This window comes from Engystomops pustulosus, chromosome 3 (assembly GCF_040894005.1).
Source record: "Engystomops pustulosus chromosome 3, aEngPut4.maternal, whole genome shotgun sequence".
NCBI classification, from domain to species: domain Eukaryota; kingdom Metazoa; phylum Chordata; class Amphibia; order Anura; family Leptodactylidae; genus Engystomops; species Engystomops pustulosus.
Genome location: NC_092413.1, coordinates 202,133,959 through 202,155,985, shown reverse-complemented (window position 1 = coordinate 202,155,985; position 22,027 = coordinate 202,133,959). Strand labels below are relative to the sequence as shown.

At 43.8% G+C, this 22,027-nt stretch overlaps 1 protein-coding gene across 3 annotated transcripts in view; it reads left to right on the top strand.

Annotated features, from left to right (window-relative positions):
* Positions 1–22,027, top strand: part of NBAS (NBAS subunit of NRZ tethering complex) — a 415,971-nt gene that overhangs the window by 172,213 nt on the left and 221,731 nt on the right. For all 3 annotated transcript variants that reach the window (XM_072143606.1, XM_072143607.1, XM_072143605.1), the window contains exons 31-32: positions 1,055–1,167; positions 13,933–14,046. In XM_072143606.1, coding sequence (XP_071999707.1) covers positions 1,055–1,167; positions 13,933–14,046 — 227 coding nt within the window. The remainder of the gene's footprint in view (positions 1–1,054; positions 1,168–13,932; positions 14,047–22,027) is intronic.

Sequence of the window (22,027 nt, the reverse complement as noted above, 5' to 3'; positions counted from 1 at the left end):
GCGTAGAGGCAGAGGCGTCCCTCGTGTGGCGTAGAGGCAGAGGCGTCCCTCGTGTGGCGTAGAGGCAGAGGCGTCCCTCGTGTGGCGTAGAGGCAGAGGCGTCCCTCGTGTGGCGTAGAGGCAGAGGCGTCCCTCGTGTGGCGTAGAGGCAGAGGCGTCCCTCGCGTGGCGTAGAGGCAGAGGCGTCCCTCGCGTGGCGTAGAGGCAGAGGCGTCCCTCGCGTGGCGTAGAGGCAGAGGCGTCCCTCGCGTGGCGTAGAGGCAGAGGCGTCCCTCGCGTGGCGTAGAGGCAGAGGCGTCCCTCGCGTGGCGTAGAGGCAGAGGCGTCCCTCGCGTGGCGTAGAGGCAGAGGCGTCCCTCGCGTGGCGTAGAGGCAGAGGCGTCCCTCGCGTGGCGTAGAGGCAGAGGCGTCCCTCGCGTGGCGTAGAGGCAGAGGCGTCCCTCGTGTGGCGCAGAGGCAGAGGCGTCCCTCGTGTGGCGCAGAGGCAGAGGCGTCCCTCGTGTGGCGCAGAGGCAGAGGCGTCCCTCGTGTGGCGCAGAGGCAGAGGCGTCCCTCGTGTGGCGCAGAGGCAGAGGCGTCCCTCGTGTGGCGCAGAGGCAGAGGCGTCCCTCGTGTGGCGCAGAGGCAGAGGCGTCCCTCGTGTGGCGCAGAGGCAGAGGCGTCCCTCGTGTGGCGCAGAGGCAGAGGCGTCCCTCGTGTGGCGCAGAGGCAGAGGCGTCCCTCGTGTGGCGCAGAGGCAGAGGCGTCCCTCGTGTGGCGCAGAGGCAGAGGCGCCCCTCTGCAACTCAGAACCAGACATTTGGGTTTCTGACTAATGTGAGATGACTAATTTTTTTCTTTTCAGCAGTTATGACCGGTCTCCTGGTCTTGGTCACTTAGGGGAGAGTTGGCAATAGCTATGTTGTACGCAGTTGAGTTTGTGTTTGTCATATCTAACGGACTTTCTCCTTTCTTCTCCTGAAAAATGTAATTGCATATTCATTTTTTTTAATTGTTGAGAGAAAAATTATTTTGTTTAGTTTTATGCCACAAATAATTGGACTTTTTCTTGTAGGAGCTGCTTACAGCTGATAACGGACTGCCCCGATTCCATTCAGGAGGAACTGGACCTGATACGATCTCTGGGTTACCTGGAGGAGTTTGGGGTAAAAATTTTGCCATTGCAAGGTAAGGGATTTCAGTAGAAAATTAAGGTTGTAGAGGGCGGAGTCAGAATGTTTCTAGTTAAAAATGTAAATACCCAATACTATTGGACATAGACATTTTCATAATATTGTACATAGATTCCACCTATTTGCCGCTCCTACAGAATGATTCCCTAGATGAATTAATGTTTCCCCATAGCTACTGCCCAGAGGGGCTCTAGTAATGCTCCCAGAGCCCTTCAGGGTCTTTAGCATAATTGTAACCGTTGATTTTAGAAGGAAGGAGGCCATCAATAACAGCTATAAGAAGATTACCGCAGTCACAGTGCTTGGATCTATGAGTAAGTTTCCCTGGTTTATCCTGATGGATTTTGATGGTAGATTTCCTTTAAATCCGGCAGAATGTAGAGGGCGGACCCCCGCCGATTGTAAAGCAATGCGATTTGCTTCCATTATGTCATCCCTGTGTAAGAGATAAATTCCACCTAATTTTTTTTTTCTTTTACAATATTATTTTTTCCTGCCCTATTCTATGAATCCATTGCCGCCGTCCATTACTCTATCTTTTAGCCCTGAATTCTCTGAACATTTTCCTTCCGTGCTCCGGTGCGCGGTCACATCTCTACGCCGGTAATTCTCCTCCATATGATCGTCGCTTAGCCTGGAGGTAACTTCCATCTGACGCTCTCTCTTGAAGCGGGAACCTTGTGAGAACATCTGTAAGGGCCGCTCACGTCGTGTGTTCCGGGAATGGTTCTATCTGACCAAAAGTGACCCCCCCCCCCTATTATTAATATACTTCAAAGTACAGGCCGGAAGCTACAAGAGGCAGAGAGTGGACCCTGTGTGTATAATGGGATCGACATTACGAAAGGATTTGTTTGGCTGAAGGGAATCCATGGGCCAATTCTGTATCTGGCCACATCATCGTGTGTCTCCAGCTTCCGCAGCTCCGTCCTATGGCTTGTAATAATAATATAATAATATAATAAAAACGGGCCAAGAAAAAAAAAAACCTGGGAACTTGTCACCTGGTTCTCCCCCACTATATTACTACTTCCCTCAGGTAAAGTATAAAATGTCCTTTCTAGAATTCCCTATTTTATGTGAAATCTCACGCATTTACATATATCCAAAGTCAGGCAAATATGACTCTTCTTGTCCCATTGAGATGAGTCAAGTTTCGTTGTTGCAGATGGAGTTTAAGTTCAGAAGTCCCTAGAAACATGTTTTTTTGTGTCATATTAAAGAAAAGAATCACATCTTATGTGGGATGATTTTATGGTTTTGGGGGCTACAGAACTTGACATACAGGGGAAAAAAGAATAGGCAGCAACTGAATCGTTGTATGCTGCCTGCTATGTATTTATCGGTCTCCATTTCTGGTCTGGAGCTCACAAACCCCTGATGTAATTTGAAAGATTTTTGCTTTTAAAGTGACACCAGTATAATGTTTCTAGATGCTATAGAACGAAAGATAGGTTCATCTGAAGTGACACTCCCTCTGCAACCACTAAACTTGGCTCATCTCATGTGATAATGAGGTGAAGAGAGTCATATTTGTCTGACTTTGGAGGTGAAATTTAACTTAAAAGAGGGGATTCTAGAAGGGACATTTGTATACCGTACCTAAATGGAGTTGGGACAGGTTCTCTTTAAGGCATAGCTACTTGACATGCCAATGATCTATTGGCAATCTCACCTATGCACCCACCTACTATGTCTTTAGATGGGTAGTTCTGACAACTCTTCCTGTTATATTAATTTTCAATGATCCATCATCCAACCGTTCATATCAACGGTGAATTTAAGGAAATGTGTCACCAGATAAAATGACCTACATTTTAAACATAGTTTTGAGGATTAAATAAAAACAAAAATAAAAAAACTAAGTTTCTGTAATCCTTCTTTTATTGAAAGGGGTTGTTGGGGGCTGCGGTGCCACCATTGGATCGTGTTGGGATACAATGTCTCAGCAGTAAAGCGGTCTTGGCGATCACCCGCTACATCCTCTTTTTCGCTTTTGCTTTTAGATTCCTTTGATAAATCTGACCCATCCCTAAAATTTATCAAATGAAATTTTAGAAATCCAGAACCAGGTGTTGCGATTCTTCAATGGTCAGGTGACAACGGACCTTATGCACTAGTCGGCTCTTATAGGACTTAACAGGAGGAATAACAGAAGGATAACACAGACACGTTCTTAGAAACGATGCTCCGAATCTCAAACAAGGGACAGCCGTCTGTGCTGACCTTTTAATTCGCATCCATTTTATATGGGAATGTCATGTATTAGTCAGAGTCCCCCCCCCCCCCCCCCACCTACCAATTGGGCAGATATCGTCTGATCAATCGCACTCCATTTAGCGGCAATTATTGTATTTCGGAGGTTATGAATTGGATGTCACTGGGGGTTTATACGCTGCGTAATATATCATCATGTGCTTCACAGAGCACCCAATTACCCCTCCGTCACACGTCACCTTCACCTACTGTCATCCCGCAGGACTTATATGAAAATATATGACAAGATGTAGCAGGGCTGAATGTGTTATTGAACTCTCTATGGTGCACATTCTGATATCTTATTCCTGTGTTATTTTTTAACAACATTTAACCTTATTTCAAAAACGGGGGGATTGATTCATCAGAGGCTAAAGTGCAAGGAGCACTTCCCCCTCCTTCTGTGTCCTGAAACCTCCTGTGCCGCTGTGATATTACATTAGGAAGAGGGAGGGGGAAGTGCTAAGCAGGAGCAGAGGTGCAGGTTGAGATTGTGTAACAGCCCGTGAAGCTACTAAACAGAGGAGCTCCGGTAACACCACGGAGGAGACCATCTGGTTCATTAGCATAATTTTAACAGTTGATATTAGAAGGAAGGAGGCCATGGATAACAAATTTGAGACGATTACTACAGTCACGGTGCCTGGAGTAAGTGTCCCCGGTTTATCATGGTGGATATTGATGGTAGATTTCCTTCAAATGTTACTTTGCATTAGTCTCCTACTGCTGAGTGGATAGACACATAATGGATAATATTTTTTTGTGCCACTTTATGGCAGTATTGATAATTTATAACATTATTATGCTGATTAGCTACATGTCCTTTTCCTTGCCCACTACATTTTGCCCCGAGCGGCGTCTCCCAAGTGAAGGACGATCCTGATGGAAGCGTCTTCTATCATCCGCTGAATGCCGATCACTAATGGCCTGTGCTCGCCCACATTCACAGCCACTTCAGGAAAGGTCACCGTGTAGCGAGATTTGTGCGACGGTCTCACGTTGACTCCTTTCATTTGTTTAATGGCCGTGTGAAAATGTCAGCACACACCGCACCTGCACTTTATGTAACGTTTCTATTCCTCTTAATAGACTTGTGTTCATCATCGCCTTTTCCTAGTCTATACCTTTTATGTGACAACCGAAACTTATGGTAAGACTATGACTGGAGCAATGGCCGCCTCTACAGAGAGTCAGGGAGACTACAGGCAATGCCGCTGGGAAGAAGCAGAACGGAGGACGCAGCGTTACCTCCACAGGGTCATCATACTGCCCTATTATTATAGCACAGCGTCATAGTGCAGCCACCTGTAACTTAACACATACTGTAGTGTCTGCTAGAATTATGTTATAGAGCAGGAGGAGCTGAGCATATTTTGCATAGTGACAGATCTGCAGGCAGCATGTTATAGAGCAGGAGGAGCTGAGCATATTTTGCATTGTGTCCTATCTGCAGGCGGCATGTTATAGAGCAGGAGAAGCTGAGCAGATTGTACATAGTGTCCTATCTGCAGGCAACATTTTATAGAGCAGGATGAGCTGAACAGATTGTACATAGTGTCCTATCTGCATGCAGCATGTTATAGAGCAGGAGGAGCTGAGCAGATTGTACACAGTGTCCTATCTGCAGGCAGCATGTTATAGAGCAGGAGGAGCTGAGCAGATTGTATATAGTGTCCTATCTGCAGGCTGCATGTTATAGAGCAGGGGAGCTGAGCAGATTGTATATAGTGTCCTATCTGCAGGCAGCATATTATAGAGCAGGAGGAGCTGAGCAGATTGTATATCATATCCTATCTGCAGGCAGCATGTTATAGAGCAGGAGGAGCTGAGCAGATTGTATATAGTGTCCTATCTGCAGGCAGCATATTATAGAGCAGGAGGAGCTGAGCAGATTGTATATCGTATCCTATCTGCAGGCAGCTTATTGTAGAGAAGGAGGAGCTGAGCAGATTGTACATAGTGTCATATCCACATGCAGCATGTTATAGAGCAGGATGAGCTTAACATGTCTCACATAGTGTTTTTCTTGTAAGCAGGCAACATGTTACAGAGCAGGAGGATCTAAGCAGATTGTATATAGTGTCCTATCTGCAGGCAGCATGTTGTAGAGCAGTATGAACTGAGCAGATTGTACATAGTGGGGGTCATTTACTAAGGGCCCGATTCGCGTTTTCCCGACGTGTTACCCGAATATCTCCGATTTGCGCCGATTGTACCTGAATTGCCCGGGGATTTTGGTGCACACGATCGGATTGTGGCACATCGGCGCTGGCATGCACGCGACGGAACTCGGGGGGCGTGGCCAAACGAAAACCCGACAGATTCGGAAAAACCGCCGCATTTAAGACAAAAAATTTTGTAGCGAAAATTACACTTACCTTCACCAGGTATAGGCCGGTGAATTTCAGGGCATTCCAGCGCGCCTCCGGGTGGACGGCAGAGGAACTACCTTAGTGAATCCCGGCCGGACCCGAATCCAGCGCAGAGAACGCGCCGCTGCATCGCGAACGGACCAGGTAAGTAAATCTGCCCCAGTGTCTTATCTGCAGGCAGCATGTTGTAGAGCAGTATGAACTGAGCAGATTGTACATAGTGTCCTATCTGCAGGCAGCATACTATACAGTAGGAGGAGTTGAGAAAATTGTACATAGTGTCCTATCTGCAAGCAGCATGTTATAGAGCAGGATTAGCTGAGCAGATTGTATATAGTGTGCTATCTGCAGGCAGCATGTTATACAGCAAGAGGAGCTGAACGAATTTTACATAATGTCCTATCTGCAGGCAGCATGTTATAGAGCAAGAGGAGCTGAGCAAACTGTACATAGTGCATTGTCTGCAGGCAGCATGTTATAGAGCAGGAGGATTTGTAAGATACTCAATTATCGTATCAGTCTATCCATCCAGTGATATAGTTGCGCACATTTACAAGCTCTGACTTGCGGTTTATCCTTATCGCTTGTTTTCTATATTTTATCTATGTATCGCCCCCTCCCTTTCCATCCCTCTCTCTCTCTCTCGGTAAATGTTCCATGTCTCCCTGATATATATCTTTCCATCATTGCTGTACTTTATACCCTGCTAAGTGCACCTTCCAGATGGAGTTTTTATGTATTAAGGAGGCACATTTCCTTAGAGCGGAGGAACATGTGTCTGGAATATAAAGGTTTCTCCTGCTCTTTTCACCGCAGTCAAAAGCTTCTATGAAAGACAAACAAACTTTGGGTAATGTAGCCGATCCATTATCCCAGCCCTTCCGTGTGTGGCTGTGCGGGGCGGTTAGCGTTCCCATTATGCATTGAGGTAGAAAACCCTCTGTTAAAGAGAAGCCAAATTGGCCACAAGGTAGTAGTAGCGTGGGCTGCTAATGGCGTCCCTGTGATAGGGGCTCAGCACCTCGGAGAGCGCTCCCCGCCACACTCACCCCTGGGTCACTTGTTCTGCAAAATGCTCCGATTATTAAAGACAGGCGACTACAATGTAAGTAACAGGGACTTCAACGTGGATCATACGGTATAAAGGCTGCTGGGGGTTGTACTCCTTCCTGCAGTCATGTAAAAATATGACTTTGCAAATATGCAGAAATAAAGGAAATTTGGCTTCATGCATATTTAACACTTTACGTAAAATACGCGTAACATTTTATGCTTTTTATAAGAAACACTTTCACATAAGCAATTTTTATTGCCAGGAAAACTTTGTCTCTATTAGTAGTTTTGGAGAACTAGCGCAAAATCCAATGACCCATTTAAAAGCCTTCACAAACCTTAATGACTAGATATATCAGTCAAACGCACAACCATTTCCCCATTACATCTCCATACAGAAAGGGTTACTGGTTGTGGGGAATCACTGGCAGAAGTTTTTGGGTTTGAAGAGTCTCCTATATATTTATCTCTACCGTAAGTTAGAGAACCATGGGTGGTTAGGTGCTTGAGGTCTGATGATGTGAGGCCAGATGAACAGTCGCCCAACATTTCGAGCAGGTACAGTTTTGGCAGTGTACTGCTTTTGTTGCCTAAGTTTTGAAAACGGGAACATTTTGGGATCACAAACCCCAACAGTGTATGAAACCGGCTGACAGGCTCTCTTTAAATTAGTTCTTCTTCAGTAGATAGAAATCCCTCTACAGCACTGCGTCTTGATCTTTGATCTTTATTTTAAAGGATCCACAAGGACTGTAAACCAAGCACGCTGACATACTGGTGTGTGCCCCCTCTGGCAGGATCTGCTCTTCCTTTAACTGCTTATTCCCTGGTTTTCAAAATTATGCAAATGAGACTAAAGGGCCACAGGTTCCATAGAGCCTTAGTCTGATTTGCATAATTTTAAATCCTTTTATTCTTAAAAGTCGGTGTGCTTGGTTTACAATCCTTCATCCTGGTTGTAAATGTCCTTTAATGTCCAACTCTTTTATGAATAATGGGGGGTGGGCTATATAAATATAAAATACACAAAACAGACAAGTCTTTATTTTTTATATCTTTAAATTAAATCATAAAGTTGCACGCTGTCTGTCGCTGCCGGCCTCTGATTTTCTCTAGAATTCCCTCTCTTTCGTGAAATCTCACCCATTTTCCTGTGAATGAAAATGAACAGAGGAGAATTAGGTTTGTCTGCGATGAGTCAAGTGTTGAGGCTGCAAGGGTAGCGTCAGTTTCTGTGGGACCCAAAAAGGACAGGAGTTTTTATCTTCAGCTCACATTTCCAACTACACTCACCGGCCACTTTATTAGGTACACCATGCTAGTAACGGGTTGGACCCCCTTTTGCCTTCAGAACTGCCTCAATTCTTCGTGGCATAGATACAACAAGGTGCTGGAAGCATTCCTCAGAGATTTTGGTCCATATTGACATGATGGCATCACACAGTTGCCGCAGATTTGTCGGCTGCACATCCATGATGCGAATCTCCCATTCCACCACATCCCAAAGATGCTCTATTGGATGGAGATCTGGTGACTGTGGAGGCCATTTGTGTCCAGTGACCTCATTGTCATGTTCAAGAAACCAGTCTGAGATGATTCCAGCTTTATGACATGGCGCATTATCCTGCTGAAAGTAGCCATCAGATGTTACAGGGTACATTGTGGTCATAAAGGGATGGACATGGGCAGCAACAATACTCAGGTAGGCTGTGGCGTTGTACCAAGGGGCCCAAAGAGTGCCAAGAAAATATTCCCCACACCATGACACCACCACCACCAGCCTGAACCGTTGATACAAGGCAGGATGGATCCATGCTTTCATGTTGTTGACGCCAAATTCTGACCCTACCATCCGAATGTCGCAGCAGAAATCGAGACTCATCAGACCAGGCAACGTTTTTCCAATCTTGTACTGTCCAATTTCGATGAGCTTGTGCAAATTGTCGCCTCAGTTTCCTGTTCTTAGCTGAAAGGAGTGGCACCCGGTGTGGTCTTCTGCTGCTGTAGCCCATCTGCCTCAAAGTTCGACGTACTGTGCGTTCAGAGATGCTCTTCTGCCTACCTTGGTTGTAACGGGTGGCGATTTGAGTCACTGTTGCCTTTCTATCAGCTCGAACCAGTCTGCCCATTCTCCTCTGACCTCTGGCATCAACAAGGCATTTCCGCCCACAGAACTGCCGCTCACTGGATGTTTTTTCTTTTTCGGACCATTCTCTGTAAACCCTAGAGATGGTTGTGCATGAAAATCCCAGTAGATCAGCAGTTTCTGAAATACTCAGACCAGCCCTTCTGGCACCAACAACCATGCCACGTTCAAAGGCACTCAAATCACCTTTCTTCCCCATACTGATGCTCGGTTTGAACTGCAGGAGATTGTCTTGACCATGTCTACATGCCTAAATGCACTGAGTTGCCGCCATGTGATTGGCTGATTAGAAATTAAGTGTTAACGAGCAGTTGGACAGGTGTACCTAATAAAGTGGCCGGTGAGTGTATGTGTTCAAGTGTTTGTATCTGCGGTTCTGTACATCAATGAACCTGATATGATCTTAAAGATGACATTATTATTTTTAAGTGGACACTCCTGTCATAGCTTAAAGGAAACCTACCACTTGAAGTGGTAGGTGTAAAAAGGAAATACCGGCTACATAGGAAGTGAAGGAGAGCCGCCCGCATGGTAAGCACCGAGCGCGTACCTCCCTGCGCCGAAGCAGCTTCGGCTATAAAGTTTAAAAAGTGTTTTAAACCGCGATACAGCGGTTTAAAACACTAACAAAAATAACCTCGGCGCGAGCTCACCCTGAGCTGGTGCTCGGTATTTCCTTCTTACACTTGCCACTTCAAGTGGTAGGTTTCCTTTAATCATTGAGAAAAAACTGGTGCAGGACCAGAAGGGAGGAGCAGGACTCCAGGTTCTAGGAGTATAATGAAAATGAGCCCTGCTCCTTCTTTCAGGCCCTGCCCCATGTATTATTCAATGCTTTAGCTTTGTCTGCAGTGTCCCTTTTATATGAGACCAGTGGCATGTTTCTATGTCCTATAAAACTAAAATGAGTATGTTTGACGTGACTCTCCCTGCAACCTCTAAATTTGACTCATCTTGCGCAAAATATGACTCTTCTCTGCTCATTTTACATGACTTTGGAGGAGTCTTTCATATAATCGGTGAGATTTCAAATAATAGAGGGAATTCTAGAGAGGACCTTTTATACCCTATAATATTTTATTATACAAGTTGAGGCTACAGCCTTTCACAAACAAATAGATAAAATACACACCAAAGTTACCAAATCATTCAAGGCATATATACCGTAACTGACCGCATTAGACACACCATCCCTTTAAACTCGTTCTGTTAATGATGGTAGCGACTTGGATACAATCTGTAAATGTATGAAAGGTCTGTATAAACCCATATAGAAGATATTAAACTGTTCAGGGCTGTAGCGTAGTGTAATATATAGCAAGCGGGGCAATGATCACATGCACAGTACAGGCATGCCGTCAGGGCAGGATGATGACAACGTCTCTTTCTTCCTTATTATATGACTATGAGCATTGCTACACGCATCCCATCAGCCACCTACATTATACACATTCTCCAGCGCGCGCTAATAAACCCGAACCCGACCGACCCGCAGAATCCTGCTCATTTCTCTAAAATATTTCCGCCCATTGGAAATGACCATTAAACACATGCAGACGTTTTTATTCCTCCATCCAGCAGCCGGAGCAAAGCTTTACGGGCAGCAATGCGCTACCTTATAACAAACGCCATAAACCTGCGCCAGAGAATTGCCAAATAAATATAGTTTATTTCCGGGGGCCGCTCTCGTAATCTACAGGAAAGACAAACGAGCGTATCCGGGGTGCAGACAGCAGAGTATATCCAGAAGTTTCTTCGGATAACTTCGGCGGCCGCCTTTTGTTCTTCTCTTAGAGCTCACCATTTGCATACTGATGACTTATTAGGGCTGCGCATACTCCAGCGCTTAATGTAGCTTTCATTATCTCCTCCTCGGAGCGCGCAGCTCGGTGTGGAGCATCTGTATCCTTCCCCCTCCGTTCTCCATTATTGTCGGTCTGGAACATCTGCTCCTGTGCTGCTTGTTTTCCAATTGTGATAAATATCCACACTTCTGCTTTTTGATTGTGATTGTTTGGAAATCTGATGAGCGATTGCCCGATGGCGTGCCATGTGCTGGAAGGACTGCCCGCCATGCTAGCTCTCCGATGAAACGCCACAGTCAGGTGTGCGATCCTGTCCAGAATTGATGATATCCACTCTCCCGCTAATAGTATCGATTGAAGATTTTACTCATCACCTCTATGACTAGTGAGGCTCGAAGCCGAATGAGATCCGATTTCCCTCTCCATCGTGTTCAGAACCATCCAAAAATCCTGTGCATAAGAGTTTATTTGCCTTACATCCGCATCTAAAATGGGAAAAAAAACAATTCCAGCTGTTTAATATCATCAATAAGCAAAAACGTACAACTTTGCGAGACCATGACCTCTTTAAACAGAGGTTCAAAAACATGGCGGCTTTCAGTACCTGACCATGGTGTGTGCTGTTATTGCTGCCCAGCTGTATAGATGAATGGAACTTACTTGCAATATCATGCGCTACCCGTGGTCTGGAGCGGAGCTGTTTTTGGAAGAAAGCAATCCTCTTATTATTCAACCTTTTAAAGGAAATTTACCATTTGATTCTATGCATTATGAACAAAACCCATCTTGAGAATGCTGTAGCTAAACCGATGCAGAAACATGCCTTGTTTAATTCCTGAATCAAGTGTTTTTGCTGAAAAAAACAATTATAAAATTATGATATCGATGCTCTATAGCTCCTGTGGCTGCCCCGACGCTTCTCCTCTTACCCTAATTATGCACTACTCTAGAGAACTCTGTATTCACTGTGTTGTCCCTGACAGGCAGAAGTAATCAATCGCTGCACTATCCCCCCAGCTGCTGTGTATAAGTCATCCTGCTCAGGTTGATTAGTCCTGTCTGGACAGTTCAGGAACCTCCGTGTAATGTCTGTCAGTCTGCACTCAGCTTTCCCAGGGTCCTGAATTTTATAATTGTTTTTTGAGTAAAACCACTGGGTTCAGGGATTAAACAAGATATGTTTCTGCACCAGTGTAGCTACAGCATTCTCAAGGTATGTTTGGCTCACAATGCATAAAAACAAATGGTAGATTTCCTTTAAGTAACCATTCTGGAGTGTGAGGGAGAAGGGACCTTCAGTTATCCATTCCTGGATTCAAAACAGGATTTGCAAGGGAAAAAAAGAAAAATAGAAAATGCAGCCGGGTAGAGAAACCATGAGAACATAAAACAAGTCATGTAACAGGTTTCTGCTTACGACCATGCCTTACTTTTTGCACATTCATGGAACCCTACAGATTTTGAACTTTGTGCACTGTTGTCTCATCCTTTCCTCTGTGCTCCGAGCAGTAGCAGGTCAGATATTACAGAAAATAGGAGGTTCCGGGAGCATTCTGAATGCAGAAATTAACCGAAATCTACCGTCAAAATCCATCATGATAAAGCAGGGACATTACTCATGGATCCAGGCACCGGGACTGTGGTAATATTCTTATATTATATTATCCATGGCCTCCTTTCTTATAACATCAACTTTTAAAATGATGATAATGAGCCAGATGGGCTCTGGAGGTGTTAACAGAGCCCCCCCCCCCCCCCAAGGCTGCAGCTTTACAGGATGGACTATTGAATGAATCAATTGATTAGACTTCTGTTATTAACGTTACAGTGATGTAATATCAGAGGTTGGAAGGACTGGACTTCTGCACAATATGGACAATCCCTCGCACTTTATATTCTGCCTGTTTTCTTTTTCTTTTTCATTCTATTATAATGTCATTGGGACAGATCTATTTATATGTTTGCAATTAAAAAAATTGTATCTCTAGTAATTTATGCAGGAAAAGATGGCTGAGATTTGTACTACTGTTAAAGTGTTTAGATTTGGGACCCTAAAACAACTACAGGTCCTGTGGTTTAGGGCCCCAAAAAAATTTGTATGAGAGCTTTACAGTGTGGTGAAAAAATAAAACAAAAATGACAAAATGAAAAACAAAAAAAAAACAGTTTGTGGAAAGTTTTTAAACACTTTTAAGACCAAAGGGGTGTGTACCAGCAATTATGCAAATGAGCCTTAATTACGGTGTACTTTGCACCACCAATTAATAGGAGGTGCAAAATACAACCGTACATTCACACGACCATACACACGTGCAGCACCGCACCACTCTGTACATGGGGAAAGGATAGGACATGTCCTAGCTTTCCCCGAGTTACAGCTCTGTTCTCCATGCATCGCTATGATGGATGAGGGGGTCAGCCTTCTTCCACTCCATCACAACGAACTTATGGAACATATGAACACAGCCTGAGGGTACATTCACACGCCCGTAATGGGGGGACGTGATCTGACCACATGATTTGCGACCACATCACAGCCCCTATAGAGTTTTGTGTCTCCCGGTGACTCTACGGGAGGAGGAGTGAAGAGCACTTACCCCTCCTCCTGTGCCAGCCCGGTATTTGGTCTGGGTGGGCAGCTGGCTGTGTGAATGACCCCTTATACAGGCAGTCCCCAGGTCACATACAAGATAGGGTCTGTAGGTTTGTTCTTAAGTTAAATTTGTATGTAAGTCGGTACTGTATATTTTATCATTGTAACTTCGGCTAAATTTTTTTTTTGGTATCTGTGACAATTGGATTTTAAAAATGTTTGATTGTCATAAGAACCAGGAGTAACAATAAACCTTCATTACAGACACCTGTGATAACTGTTATAGCTGATCATTGTAGCCTAAGGATAAAGTACAGTAACTTACCAACATCCAGAGGTCCGTTTGTAACTAGGGGCTGTATGTAAGTCAGGTGTTCTTAAGTAGGGGACCGCCTGTAGTGCATCAGATTTATCATCCCATATCAGACATTGGCACAGCATAAGATCTGGACTTTGCGCCATAGTTTCCGGTCTAGTGATCGGTAATGAATCCATGGTTGTCCTGTGTAACACCTTGTCCTCTCTGTTCTCGCAGTGCGCCTGTGCTCCAGCCGCCTCGGCCTCATCAAGAAGTGTATTTCTCAGTCCCCAACCAGCTACAAGCAGTCAGCAAAACTGCTGGCCCTGGCTCATCTGCTGAGAGTAGCAGGTAAGTACATCTCATCATAGAACTGCAGTATTCCTCTGGATGCTGAACACTTGAGAGCCTGCACCTAATTATAAGCCTTGTGCTCCAGCCTGGGCAGCGTGAAGTGTGAGGCTGATCGATAGTAAGGATCTGCTCTAATAAGGAGGTCAGACAGTGGCTGTGGTAGCCTTCACTTCTGTATGTGTCTATTACTAGTGCTACGTTACCAGTGAGCTCCAGTCCTATAGCGCCAGAACATATAGCTCATAGACCGGTGGGACTAGTTTATGAAGCAGTGATACCTCAAGGCAGTATTGATTACTTGGCAAAATAGAAAAGAGTGAAAATGTTCTTAAAAGAGGGCTATCCTTAAATTATTTTATGTTCTGAATTATTTTTTTTAGTTTTTCTACAATTCGTTAAAATCTCATTCTTTGATTTTTGTCCCCACCACTAGAAGGAGCTAGGTGCATGCTGCTTATTCTTTCAGCTTTAATAGTATAGTCTGCTGAGGCTCCCTCTAGTGGTGGCTGCAAGCATAGAGAATTGTAATATTTATCCCTGTGCTGAAGTTGTTCTTAGCTTTGTACATTCATAACTATATGGACACATTTATGCATGTATCTTGATGTCTGTTTATTGTCACAGAAAGCACAAGCACTTAACCCATTGACCGCTGTCTGAGAGTTTATTACAGATGTGAGACATGATACCTCAGAAATCACTTTTTTGATGCTACATGCCTTCCTCTGCTGGTCTCCTGTTCTTGGTCACTAGCAAATAAGGTTTACTCTACACAAGCGTAGCAAAAATCATCCATAAAAAGTGGACCGTTCAGGCACTTAATTGCTGTAGTCTGGCATCCATACTTCATCAATCGTCATAAACTGTAGTGTATGAGTGATCCGTCATCCGACTGATCTGCTCCGACTAGGATATGCTAGGATTGCTTGCACTGTCCGCTAACATAAATAGTGCCTAAGTGCACTTGTCATGTCTCTCAACCAATCAGTGGCTGCAAATTATGCCCCGCCTTTGTCGTTAACTGGTGGTTTCGAATTACCTTTGGGTGCATGTGCACGTGGCTTTAGCGCATGCGTTTTGAAATGCATTACATTACAGCTTAGAGGAGAGGAGATTTGCCGGATTACATTGTTGTCATTATTACAAATCGCTTGTTTTAACAAATTTGTTAACATAACGTTAACAAATACATATGTTAATGCATATGTTTTGTAAATGCAATGTTGACACCATTGTAATCAGGCAAATCTCTTCTTCTTCTCTGCTGTTGTGAGATGCATGTGTTATCTCCACATGTGAACGCTGCCTTTTTGTTAAGAAAGATAAATAAGTGCAGCTGTCAGGTGCTTTCAGCATTAAAAGCTCAACCAATCAGTGCCTGCAGTTATGCCCCACCTCAGTCAGTAATTGGTTATTTAGAATTTCCTGTTTGTTCAGCAAGAACGGTAAGGGCGCGTTCACACGGTGCGTTTTGGTTGCGTTTTGAAACACAAGTGTTTTGTTAACAATAATGTAATTAGGCAAATCACCTCTATTCAGCTGTTGTAATGCATTTCAAAATGCAATGAAAACGCAACCAAAACACACCGTGTGAACGCGCCTCAAGTGCAGCTGTCATGTGCTTCTACAGCTCAACCAATCAGTGACTACACTTAAACCCCGCCTTTAGAATTTCCTGTGTTGAGCAGGATCGGTTAGCCGAGACGAGCAGTGAATTGAAGCCCACACCTGATTACAGAAATTAACTTGCCATATATATAATTGTCTTAAATTTTTTACCTGTGTGAAGATAATTTCTCATAAATGTAGTCATATGGTCCCTTAGAAACAAGATTGTGTCCTTGGATGCGACCACCTCTGCTGGAGGGATTGCACAAAGAAACAAAAGGTTTTTGTATATGAAATGTCGGGGAGTTACTACATGTCCCACAGCTGTCCTGTAATAATGATTGCTGCATCCAGGTGGTCCGGCAGGACTCAATAGCGCATGTCTGGCCACCACTGCTAGAGTATGGGGTGGTCGTATCCGGGGAAGCTATCTGGTTTCTAAGGAACAACATGGCGACATTTATGAGAAATTATCTTCACACAGGAACTTTTTTTTTTTTATAACATCCAAATGAAGAAATGTTTACATGTGGCAAATGCATTAAATTCCCAGATGGGAAAACCCCTTTAACATTTTTTTTTTTTGCATTGCTTTTGTCCAGTGTTATCTTGGCAAAGTGTTTTTTTTATAAACATACAGACCTTATCGCCTAAAAAAAAAATTGATTCAATTATTATATAAATTAAATGATTTCTATTTTTGCCTCCACATCTTATTACATGTTTATTTTGCTCGGTTTTCTGCAATTTTCTTATTTTTTACTACATTTTTTTTTTAACAGTAATTTATACAACAAAGAAATTTCCCTAATTTCTTTTTAGCGATGAAAACCTTTACAAACAGCCACATAAAGCTTGCTCTGCCAGTATTGAGCGCTCTGTCTCCTGTACGTGTCGCGTGCACCGGTAGAAGCGCTTCAAAGCTCAATCATCAAGAAATCGGTGCCTGAAGAATTAGGTTCCGGCGTTGCATGAGAGCGGCCTGTATAATAGGAGTAAATAAGTGATGATGGTCTCCGCACAATGCGGCCGGCACAAGGTTGTGGAGGCGCGGGGGCTCTGTCTCGGGTTAGAGCCGCATCGGGCAGAGTTCTTTTCCCAGAATTGCATTAGTATTTCACACTGCTCAGCCACGGGCCTACCGGGGAGCGTTGTCAGGCTTATTGCACCGGTACGTGCCAGTAATGATTGCCTGTAGAGTTCTTAGATACATTTGCTATCTTTTAGCCGCAACTCAGCTGTAACTAATTTCTTTCTGTGGTCCCGCGCTCCCGCTGCCGGAGGAAAGACTCAACTATTGATTCATTCTCTTCTACTGGAATTCTGATGCTTTGGGCTCAATAAGTGATTGTTTACTCGTTGCCGAGTTTCTGGAAACTGCTCATTTCTAGACTAACTTTTGTAGAAGGGACGGTGAAGGCTAAATTCATCCCCACGGCTGTAGATAGCACGTTAGAGGCATATTTAACCCTTTAACGCTACTGCCCTTTTTTGTTTTTTTTGTTTCCATTTTTTGCTTGCTTTTTCCATTTTTTTTAGTGCACAGAGCTGTAGGAGGAATTGTTCTCTACACAACAAATTGTCCTTCCTAGTGACTTCCTATTCGACATTCCACGCCATGTACTTCAAAATTTGGTGAAATTGGCCAAAAAACACATTTGCGTAGTTTTCTTGTAGGCTCTGTTTTATACGACTTTCAGTGCGTGCCCCAAGTGATACCGCAATTTAATTTTTTTGTGTCTGTATGATCACGTACAAACCAAATTTTTATAGGTTTTATTATGTTTTAATTTATTTAAAACCTTTTGTACAAAAACCGGGGGAAAAAAAAAAATCTTTGTTTGGACTTTACTGTGGTGTACATGTGAGTGAATGCGGTGTCGCTTTTTGCAGGAGGAGATGACATTTTCATTGCTTCTATTTAGGGGACTGTACGACCTTCTGATCACTTTTTATTCAGAATAAAGTAAATTTTAGCGCAAAATAATGAAAGAGTCGCGATTCGGACGTTTGCCCGCTGTTTTCCATCTTGGTGCTCACCATCGGGAATAACTATTTAGTATTTTGATCGATCAGTTATTTTCAGAAGCGTCGATACCTAACATTAATGTTATTTTATTTATATTTTTTTATATCATTTCCAGGAAAAGGGGAGGGGTGATCTATTTTTATATATTTTTTAAACAATTTTATTTTTTTATTAACTGTATTTATAGACTCCTTGGGTACTTGAACCCTATGGAGTTTGATCACTCCTATATACTGCCCTATATACTGCATTACTACTGCATTGTTACCCTCAGACCTTTACAGATACTACCTAGAGACAGACCTGGCTGCTATGGCGACTGATCATCAAGTTTCGATGACGTCACAGGGCAAGATAACCACAACTAAAATTGCAGGACACAGGCAACTCCATTTCAATGCCTTTGGTTCCTTTGCTGGCCGTATTTAAATGATTAGTAGCGAAGGGTGTTTGCTGCATTATACAGTAAACACCCAGTGAGTATGAAGAGGTGAGTATGAGCTCTCTTCATACTCCCGTTACTGGAACATTACATTCAGGAATATCCAGGAAGGGAGGGTTCGTATCCCTGGAAGAAAAATCCACGTCAATGTATCTTTTTAAAAATAAAAAAAATTGACGTAAAAAAACAAAAGCGTACACAGCAGTAAAGGACAGTTGAGAAGTATTGCATACTATAATCTAATAAAGAGAAGCATGTCCAAGGCATATGCTGGGTTGATTGTGATGTTTATGACTAGTCGCAGGTTTCTAGTCTATATAATATGAGTTGTCAAGGCGAGGAGAGAAGAAAAAACAGAAGCACAACGGGTAGAACAAGGGGTCGATGTATCTTCTTGAGGCATATGAATTTTCTTTGAATTCCCACGCCCCCCCCCCCCCCCCTTGATGAGAAGAATAGATAACTTTAAAGGAAAGTTACCAGCATAATCAAGAGTAAACCAAGCACACTGACATACAGGTGTGTGCCCCCCCCCCTTCCAGGATCCCCTCTTCCTTTTAGCTTTTTAAGCCTTTTATTTTGCTAAAAGTTTAAAGCTTAAAATTATGTTAATAAATCAGAGGGGCTTCAGGTTTAATTAATTGCTATGGATCTCGGAGCCCCTTAGTTTCATTTGCATACTTTTTAAAGCCTTTCTTTTTCTAAAAACAAGAAGCTAAAAAAAAGCATATCCTTTTTGAGGGGACACACAGCAGTATGTCAGTGTGCTTGGTTTACAATCCTTCATCCTGGTGGTAGATTTCCCTTGGAAGGAATTGACCAGCTGATAAATCGTCCTTCAAATTAAACCAGCATTTTATCAGCGTTTATCTTTTTGAACTTATTTTTACTTATTTTTATGAGATACACCTTACCTTAATACACATCCCAGATTTGGTCGTCCAAAAAATGGCAAAATAATTTTGACACCAAATAGAATATTCCTGTTGCTCACACACATGCACAGCAAACAGAGCTCTGCTACGTTCAACTACTCATCCGCAGTTCAGCTACGTGCATCCACTCACACACCACTCTGTTACATGCATCTACTCGCACAAAGCTCAGCTACTTAAATCCACTCACACACAGTTTTGCTGTGTATATCCACTCACTGCTACATAAATTCACTCATGCACAGCTCTGCTACGTACATCTACTAACGCACAGTTTTGCTGTGCATATCCACTCACGCACAGCTCTGCTACATACATCTACTCACACACAGCTCTACTATGTACAGCCACTCGCACACAGCTCTGCTATGTACATTTACTCACGCTTTGCTCCTATCTGTACATTAACAAATGCACAGCTTGCTGCGTACATTAATTATTGCACAGCTTTGCTATGTACATCCACTCACGCACAGCTTTGCTATGTACGTCCACTCACGCACAGCCTTGCTATGTACGTCCACTCATGCACAGCTTTGCTATGTACGTCCACTCGCGCACAGCTTTGCTATGTACGTCCACTCACGCACAGCTTTGCTATGTACGTCCACTCACGCACAGCTTTGCTATGTACGTCCACTCACGCACAGCTTTGCTATGTACGTCCACTCACCCACAGCTTTGCTATGTACATCCACTCACGCACAGCAGTGCATTGTACATCCACTCACGCACAGCAGTGCATTGTACATCCACTCACGCACAGCAGTGCATTGTACATCCACTCACGCACAGCAGTGCATTGTACATCCACTCACGCACAGCTCTGCTATGTACATCCACTCACGCACAGCTCTGCTTTGTACAACCACTCACGCACAGCTCGGCTGCGTACATCCACTAACACACAGCTCTGCTACATACATCCACTCGTGCACAGCTCTGCTACGTATGTCCGCTCAAGCACAGATTTGCTATTAACATCCGCTCACACTCAGCTCTGCTACGTACATCTACTCACGCACAGCCTGCTGCATGCATCTACTAATGCACAGCTTAGCTACATACATCCACTAACACACAGCTCTGCTATATACATCCACTCATGCACAGCTCTGCTATGTATGTCCACCCATGCACAGATTTGCTATGTATATCCACTCACACACAGCTCTGCTATGTACCTCCACTCACGCACAGCTCTGCTATGTACATCCACTCACACACAGCTCTGCTACGTACATCCACTCACACACAGCTTTGCTACATGCATCTTCTCACACACAGGTCAGCTACATAAATCCACTCATGCACAGCTTTGCTACGTACATCTACTTACACACAGCTCTGCTATGTACAACCACTCACGCTCAGCTCTGCTCCATGCATCTACTAATGCACAGCTTGCTACATACATCCACTAACACAAAGCTCTGCTACATACATCCATTCCTGCACAGCTCTGCTAAGTACATCCACTCACGCACAGATTTGCTATGTATATCCACTCATGCACTTCTCTGCTACATACATCCACTCACACAAAGCTTAGCTATGAACATCTACTCACACAGCGCTCTGATACATACAACCACTCACTCACAGCTCTGCTATGTACATCTACTGACGCACCGCTCTGATACATACATCTACTCGCACACAGCTCTACAACGTACAGCTACTAATGCTCAGCTTTGCTATGTTCATTCACTTACAAACATCTCTGCTGCGTACATCCACTAGTGCACATCTCTGAGAGGTACATGCACTCACATGAACACGCTCAGTACTATTACATCCATTCACACACACAACTCTTTTTCATTCTTTGTAATTGGAGGGGCACCTTTATTGGTCTTGGGCCGCGTTCACAGAATAGTAAATGCTTATGTGAACACAACTCAACTGCTGCGTCTGGATGTTGCCATAGCAGTTGAATACTTACCTCTCTCCCATCCAGTGGATGTGGGATATCAGATCTTGGTCCATCCCACTGTATTGTTACATTTACCCAAGAATTCATCTGGGCTGGAACCAAACAACTTTAATATTAAAGTGATCTTTGACACTATGGAATGTTTTAAATACTAATGAGCTGCAAATGGAATAATTCCCTGTTCACACACCGCAGTTCATTTCCGTTTAGAACACGTAATTTGACGGATGCGGATAAATCAAAACGTTTGCGACCGGGGCTGAGCGCTGTGTAATGTGCACTGCTTACATCCAGAACACTTGTTGCTCATTCCTGATTGCAAGTGTTTTTCGGTGTATGGGAATGGGACATGTTCCTCCCCGCTGCCTCTCTCAGGTATCGGTGAAACGCGTGGGATGAAGTTGCCATTGGAGTAGAGGGTTCTACACTAATGTAATGATATAAGTTTCCGGCAAGGTTTGCTAGACATCAGCGGCACATGCCAGGAGTGTTGGCGGGAGAGCTTCATCTTGATGTAAAATACATATTTTGTATTCGGCTGGCGCCATGTTCCCGGGAGATAAGCTTTCCCTGTAAACAGCGCGCAGGTAATTTGTTGATGAGGACATTGTGCTTTGTTTAAGCCGTTGCTATCTCTGTTCCATTATATAAGAAAGCAGGTAATAATTTGTAAGGCTCCATTATAAATGTGCCACTCCAGCTATAACTCCCACTGTCTTGAACAGTCATTAGCACATAACTTTTTCTTTATTCTGTCACAAAGGGGACAATGTGGTTAAATGAATATCTCTAAGGAAGTTGTTAAAGCAAAGTGAAAAGTGAAATGAAAGAACATTAATTTGCAGCCGGAATTTCAGGTTTTTAAGAGCGCTCAATTGAATGGCGAGTTTAAATGAGCGACTTGTCTCTTATAGGCGTTTATTGTTAAGGGGGGAGATGAATGTAAATTAGCAGAAGTAAAGGGGTACAATGGAGTTGTGATTTCCCCGCCCACACAGTGATTGACAGAGAGTGTCCTGATCAACCCA